The sequence below is a fragment of the Octopus bimaculoides genome, chromosome 1 (genome assembly GCF_001194135.2).
Source record: "Octopus bimaculoides isolate UCB-OBI-ISO-001 chromosome 1, ASM119413v2, whole genome shotgun sequence".
NCBI lineage: Eukaryota > Metazoa > Mollusca > Cephalopoda > Octopoda > Octopodidae > Octopus > Octopus bimaculoides.
In genome coordinates this window covers 33495063-33502031 of record NC_068981.1, presented here as the reverse complement: position 1 = coordinate 33502031, position 6969 = coordinate 33495063, and the positions used below count along the sequence as shown (strand labels likewise).

The following is a 6969-nucleotide window of genomic DNA, read 5'->3' as shown; positions in this document are numbered from 1 at the left end:
TGAATTTAGAAGATGGAAACTGTCTGGAAGCTTGTCATGTGTGTGTGTGTGTGTTTCTGCTTGTTCCCCACCCAGTGCTTAACAACTGGTGTTGGTTTGTTTATGTCCCTGTCACTTAGTGGTTTGGCAAAAGAAACTGAGGAGTAAGTACCAAACTTCAAAAAATAAGAATTGGGATCAATTTTTTTGATTAAACCTTTCAAGGTGGTGCTCCAGCATGGCAACAGTCCAATGACTGAAACAAGTAAATGATAAAAGATAACAGCGAAGAGACAGACAATAACAAAAAGTTTTGTTTTTAGAGTTGTACTGTGCTTAAATAAAAAAAACAAAACAAGTTAAAATATTAAACAATTAGCAACAGTCATGAATTGAAACTCATGGCAAGGTGATCAATAGCTCAGCATATCAGTTTCATTGTTATTCAGTAATGTTATCCATAATTGAAACCGTTGTATTGTACTCCTAGGCTTGTCTCTAAATAATGTGTTTCATAAGCCTAAAGGGCAATACTGAAGTATCAGTCTTAATCATTTAACATCTACTATTCTATGCTTGCATGGGTCAAATGGAATATGTTGAGGTAGTTTTTCTATATCCAGATGTACTTGCTGTCACCAACCCTCATCTGTTTTCCAAGCAAATTAATATTTTTTCCCCATAACTAGACGTTTTTTCACAAAAGACCTGAGATGAACAACCTCATTTGTATGACAATGTTGCTCATTTACAATCACCAAGTAATATCAAGACAAATACACACTCATGCACATACATATACACTTGGATATACACAACAAGCTTCTTTCAGTTTCTATCTACCAAATCCTCGTGTAAGGGTTTGGTCAGCCCAGGGCTGTAGTAGAAAACACTTCCCAAGGTGCTGTACAGTAGGTTCAAATCCAAGACTTCATGGTTGGAAAGCAAGCTTCTTAATTAAACAACTGCTATTTTGTAAATCAGCCCCACTAAATTCAGCTTTCTAAAAACTATACTTGATATCAGACACTGAACTTTTAATTGGAATTAATGAACTGCTTGTCAATTTTGCAGCCCCGCCACTGCTTGCAATGGTGAATTGTTCATACCTTGTGAGATCTCTTCAGTTAGATTGACTAAAATATTTGAAAGTTAAGCATCTTGGCCGTGAACAACATAGTGCTAGTGACAGGATGTAAAACTGCCAAGCTCTCAGTTGTCTTATGGTACCCTATCCACTCAGCTATCTTAATTCTTTAGCTTCTCTTACAATAGATATAAAGACAAACAAGATATTAAGAAAACCCATGAAGATTCTTCCAGTTGGCCTCTTTCTATTCTAACGTTTCCCAATTGATTATTTTCTTATTTTCTAATGAAGGGCTTTGCTCCAAAAATTAAATATTTCCTCTCTTTAGCAATCTTAACATCTTTTTTGTTATTGCTTTCATTGTATTTACTCTTGCAGATAGATCTACTGCCACTAACTTTTCCAAGTTCTAGTCTACCTCCATGATAACAGAATCTACTTGTGTGTTTTATGTATCTTTTTAAGAGGGAAGGCAGAGTCCATGATCCTCACTGAGCCCCCAAGATGAGTGGGAGGGAAGGAAGAAGGTATCCTCAAACCAGAAAGCTAGCCTAAATGATCACAACTGAATGGACTCCACTAAAAATACCCAAAGTGCCAGGTATCATTGTCAAACTAAGTGAAGAATTAAGTCTATCACTTCAGTTGGTCTTGGTGGAATTTGAATTCAGAATGCCAAGAAGCAGAACAAATACAAGGTACCTGATTTGACATTCTTAAAGTTCTGCCTATCCATTGTTCTAGATTGGTACTTTATTGACCCAGAAAGGATGAAAGGCAAAGTTGACTTAGGCAGGATTAGAACTCATAAAAATTGGGTGTCAGAAATAAAACTGCAAAGCATTTCATCCAACATCCTAATGACTGCTGATTTGCTGCCTTGGATATGAGTGAGGTGAGTCTATGATGGATATAAGAAATTTTGCTTTTACTTGATGGTGCAATGTTGAAGGTTAGCATGGCACATGATGCAGTAAAACATCTACTTCAGTAATATAAAAATGTCTTAATTTGTAAAAAAAAAAAAAGTAGAAATGGAAAATCTCAGTTAAGTGTACCAACCTCATTTGTTTAAATGAAATTGTAAAAGGAGTATTAAAATCACAGTAAAAAAAATATAATAAAATTGAGATCTTTGTTATAAGGAAGTTTCTTCTACATGATGAAAACTATAAAGTTGCTTTGTTTCAAAAGTAAGAATTGTAAACAATTTTCTGTTAAAAACAATGAGGTGACAGTCAAATAAATCAGCTGTGTTTTGACTTGGTGAAAGCACTTGGAACTTGCCATGAAATCTGAAAAATAAACAAACAAATAGGCATAAGTCTAGCTGTTACTATTTTGATGTGGCAAAACCTTCTAAACATGTAAAATATAAAAGAAATGAAACCCTAAATCTTGGGAAGAGTATAAAATATTGACCATTAATATGGATAATTTGTAGTTATTTTACTCTATCTGGATTTTGAGAATATCAAAAAATTGTAAAATGTAAAAATATACTATAGGTTTCACATTCATGACCATCCAGTCAATTTTTTGGAAGTACTACATCTAAGACAACATTATTTAATATTTCCTATATATATATATATATATATATAGTCGCAGTAGTGGTTGTGGGAAGAAGCTTGCTTCCCAACCACATGGTTCTGGGTTCAGTCGCACTAGGGAAAGTGTCTTCTACTATAGCTTCGGGCCGAGCAAAACATTGTGAGTGGATTTGGTTGATGGAAACTGAAAGAAGCCTGTTGTATATATCTATGTATATATATGTGTGTGTGTGTCTGTGTTTATCCTTCCATCACCACTTGACAACCAGACTGATAGAATAAGTACCAGGATTATTTGACTAAAAAAAAAAAATTCAAGGTGGTGCTCCAGCATGGCTGCAGTCTAATGACTGAAACAGGTAAAAGATAAAAGATATGTGTATAAAGGATACAGCAGAGTGAAATTTGAGGAAGATTTAGCTGCTATTTCTAGCAAGGTGAGTGACTATGCAGAGACAGCTATGTGCAATTACTAACAAGGTATGTGCACACTCACACACACACACAAAGTAGCATTGCTTTCCACACTGGCTAGTACAAGTCTGCTGTTGGTTTGTTATCATTCCCACAGCAATACTTTTTCACCTAGAAACTCATCATCCATTCATATTGCATGTCCATACCAACAGCAGCTGCTTCTCTCGTACACCTCAACTTGTATCCTTAATGCCTGGTTCATCTTTTAGCTTTCTTTTACAAAACAAAATATGAAGGTTGATGTTGATGTGTGTATTGAGACATAAAGAAATAAAAATTGTTCAATGGGCTGTGAAGTCAAGAAGTTTGTTTTCCAACTGTGGTTTTGGGTTCAGATCCACTGCATGGCATCTTGAACAAGTGTCGTCTGCTACAGTGCTGAGCTGCTAAAAGGTTTGTGAGCGAAGCTGGTCGTCAGAAACTGGAAGAAGCCCATCGTATACATGTGTGTGTGTGCATGCGTGCGTGCATGCATGTGTGTGTGTTTATTGACCCTGAAAGGATGAAAGGCAAAGTCAACCTTGGTGGAATTAGAACTTAGAATGTAGCAGCAGACAAAATACCGCTAAGCATTTTGCCCGGCAAAAGGCAATAGGGAAGCAAAGAACAATAGAAATATATGAGTATGTAAAGGGATACGATTCTAGAAGTTATTAGAGAAAGTAACGAATTACTGGTTACATAGTTAATTTAACTGAAGAACGTTAGTAATACATGTTAAATGAATGAAAAGAATAATGAATGATAATATGATGGTGTCAAATAACACAGCAAGATGAGAAGGTTTGAGAAAAACCATGTATGATGGTGTTGTTTATATAATCTACAGCCTTTGTATATTAATAAATTAGATATCTATTCAATTATAAAATGGTGGTCTGTACCATTCTTTTGGATTTTTAGTCCAATCTGGATGATGCAGTTACACAATTTCCTTGAATCATTTTTAATCTAGCTATAGTATAGTGGGAGATGTTCTTGAAGTAAGAGGCAAAGTGATGTCAGATGATGAAGCAAGCGATTTGACCATCCACTTTTTTGCAAATACAGTCACTGAGAACAGATGTGTGCAAACATGGGAATCTCAGGCATTCTACCTACTAGCCAGCTGATAGAGTAGAGAGTGTTTCTGGGTCACACAGCAAGTTCCAGTCAGTGGTTGAGAACTTCCATTTTGGAATCATTTGCCAAATTGAGGTAAGAGACTTTTTTTTACTTTATACTTCTCTGATAACACTAAATATCCAGCTTATAACATTTGTTGTTAATGTTCTATATATCTAAGGGCTGTGGATTTGCAGAACTGATTAGGGTAAAATCCATTTTAGTTATGGTCCTTACATCTTGATTTCAAGTATTAGTCAAACACCTGGGTAAATTTAACTGATTGTCTTCTCTCCACAGATATGTGGCTTTTTGCAATATTAGAAATCAATATTCTATACCTACATATAATAATTGTGTTAACATAACCTTTCCCACCTACAAAAGACCTCAAACAAATCCAAGAAAAAGAAAACCCACAATACATTACCTGGCACTGCAGGTAGTTGGAAAATTAGGGCCTTCATATAGACAATCTTGAGGGATAATAAATGCTTGTTCAGGTAATTTCTCATAGCTTTGTACTACTGTCCATTGATGCTGTTGAACAATACTCATTGTTGTTTGTTGATCTTCCCGAAGAAGTATTGGTGCAGTTAAATTTATCTCAAATGCTTTTTCACCCCCTGACACATGGGGGTCACCCTGTAATTAAGAAAAAAAATTAATAAAAAATTAAGTTGTTTAGTAATACTGTTCTTCAGGAGAATTTCTTTTTGCAACAATGTGATGATTATCTTTGATATCTCTATAGGTGTTGTGGATAAGAGATCTGGTGTCGATCAACACCACACTTGGCAGTTAAGCTTTGGATGAGTTTCCTTTTTTCTGTCTTATTCTCTATTCAAGCTTAAGTAGCTATCATATATACTCTTGTTTTCTTAGTAAACAAAACTATGATGTTTGAAACAGAATCAAATGGTTAACTTCTTTTCCAATAAGAGTAATGAGTTTTAGTTTAATGTATGGTCTGTTTGACTCACTTCCCTAAGGCTTAATTTAACAAATTGAAGTAGGTGGGAAGCACAAAATACAGGGAACACCCACATAAGTCACTAAACTTGAAATACAATTCACAATATACCAGGTACTGGCTCTCATGGCTTCTCATTTTAACTGATTGGAAGTGTTATCATGTACATGTTTTGTCTTGGTGTAAAACATGAGCTACAGCAAATATTCTGCTCAATACCACAGATTTGCTTGTCAGTTGCTTGACCGTAACCAGTTGAACATGTCCCTTAGTGGCTGACGATATGTGCATCTCTGATCATGAGCAGAAGTAGTGGAGGAGCATCATAGCCATGTGTTGAGAGGAATTCTTTGGGGTTTGAATAATTCATCTCCGGAAACATGGGTGTTTCGTTCATCATCCTTAAATGAACCTTATTCAGGGACCTTTTGAGCAGAATGGGCTATTTGACTTACAGAAAATTCCAACTGGGCCCCTCCTTTGTTTCCAGCCTTCGGTGAAGATATGGAGAAATATTACCTCACTTGGAAACAGGTGAGTGTTGGCAACAGGAAGGGCATCCAGTTGTACAAAATGTGTCTCGGTGAATTACATCCGATCAATGCAAGCATGGAAAAGTGGTCATTAAAACAACAAGGATGCTGCTGCTAATGATGATGATGATGATGATGGAAACTAATTTATAACTCAGGATCCGAACATTTTGTATTAATTTAAGTTGGCGATCAAAACTCTCAGCTTGACAAAGTGGTAGTGCCATAACTAATGAGGTGCTGTAGGTGTTGCTATTTAAATCCAGGTCATCCAGGATCAAGCAAACCAATGGTTAAAGGCATTCCAGTTTTGACCATCCTGTCTTTGTTTTCAGACGCTATATCTAGAACTGTATTATTCAATGTGTTCTTTCCTTTTAAGATGTTGAGAGTGATTTGGCTGCTATCTCTTGCAGATTGAGCAACCACACAGACCTTGCCTTATTGTCAGTTTTTGCTAATAAAGTGTATTTGAACTTCTTAAATAAAGAATATTACAATACAGAATAATAAAGAAAAAAAAAAACAGTTGGTATTTCTTACCGTGACTTTTGAAGCTAGAATAGCATCACCGTCTTCAGAAAATGAAACTAGAACCAGTTCATAACCAAACGTATTATAATCCCCTTTGTACATACCAGCATCAAGAATGGTGAGTGGAGAGGCTGTTGGAATATGGACCTTAACCATATCAAAGCCAGATCTAAAATTTAAAATAAAGTTTAAAAAGTTATTTTTATAATTGGCTATACAAGGTCACTACAAATGGAAAGATGATATGTATGTGTGTATGTATGTGTATATGAGAGAGAGAGAGAGAGAGAGAGAATGTGTGTGTGTGTGTGTGAAAAATAAAATATAATAAGTCTGGGAAGAATATTTAGAAAATGAAGTAAAATATATCCACAGCTGGTCTTGAAAGATTTTATGTAACGCACAATTAAAAGTGACAGAACAAAAATTGACTTAATTAAATGCATATGTTTAACCCATTAGCATTCAGATTACTTCATTAAATGTTATGCTTATTTATTCACATTGTTTTGAATTAATCTTGCATTATCTTGTAGCTTCAACATTCCAAACAATGTGATTGTTTACATTTAAAATGACATTGTAGGGTATGTGTGAGAGGCCAGATCAGGCTGGTTTGAACTTAAAGCGGGTCAAATATTTTTGCTGGATATGGCCAGTTTAAATGCTAAAGGGTTAAAATGGCTAATATAACTACATGGTGTAACTATATATATATATATATAT

General features: G+C 35.2%; 1 protein-coding gene across 2 annotated transcripts in view; it reads right to left on the bottom strand.

The window, feature by feature from the left end:
- Positions 1 to 275: 275 nt before the first annotated feature.
- The window catches only part of LOC106878032 (F-box only protein 31-A), a 37692-nt gene continuing 30998 nt past the window's right edge, over positions 276 to 6969 (bottom strand). For both annotated transcript variants that reach the window (XM_052965969.1, XM_014927117.2), the window contains 3 exons: positions 6253 to 6412; positions 4634 to 4848; positions 276 to 2364 (listed from right to left, as the gene is read on the bottom strand). In XM_052965969.1, coding sequence (XP_052821929.1) covers positions 2208 to 2364; positions 4634 to 4848; positions 6253 to 6412 — 532 coding nt within the window. In that variant the 3' untranslated portion in view covers positions 276 to 2207. The remainder of the gene's footprint in view (positions 2365 to 4633; positions 4849 to 6252; positions 6413 to 6969) is intronic.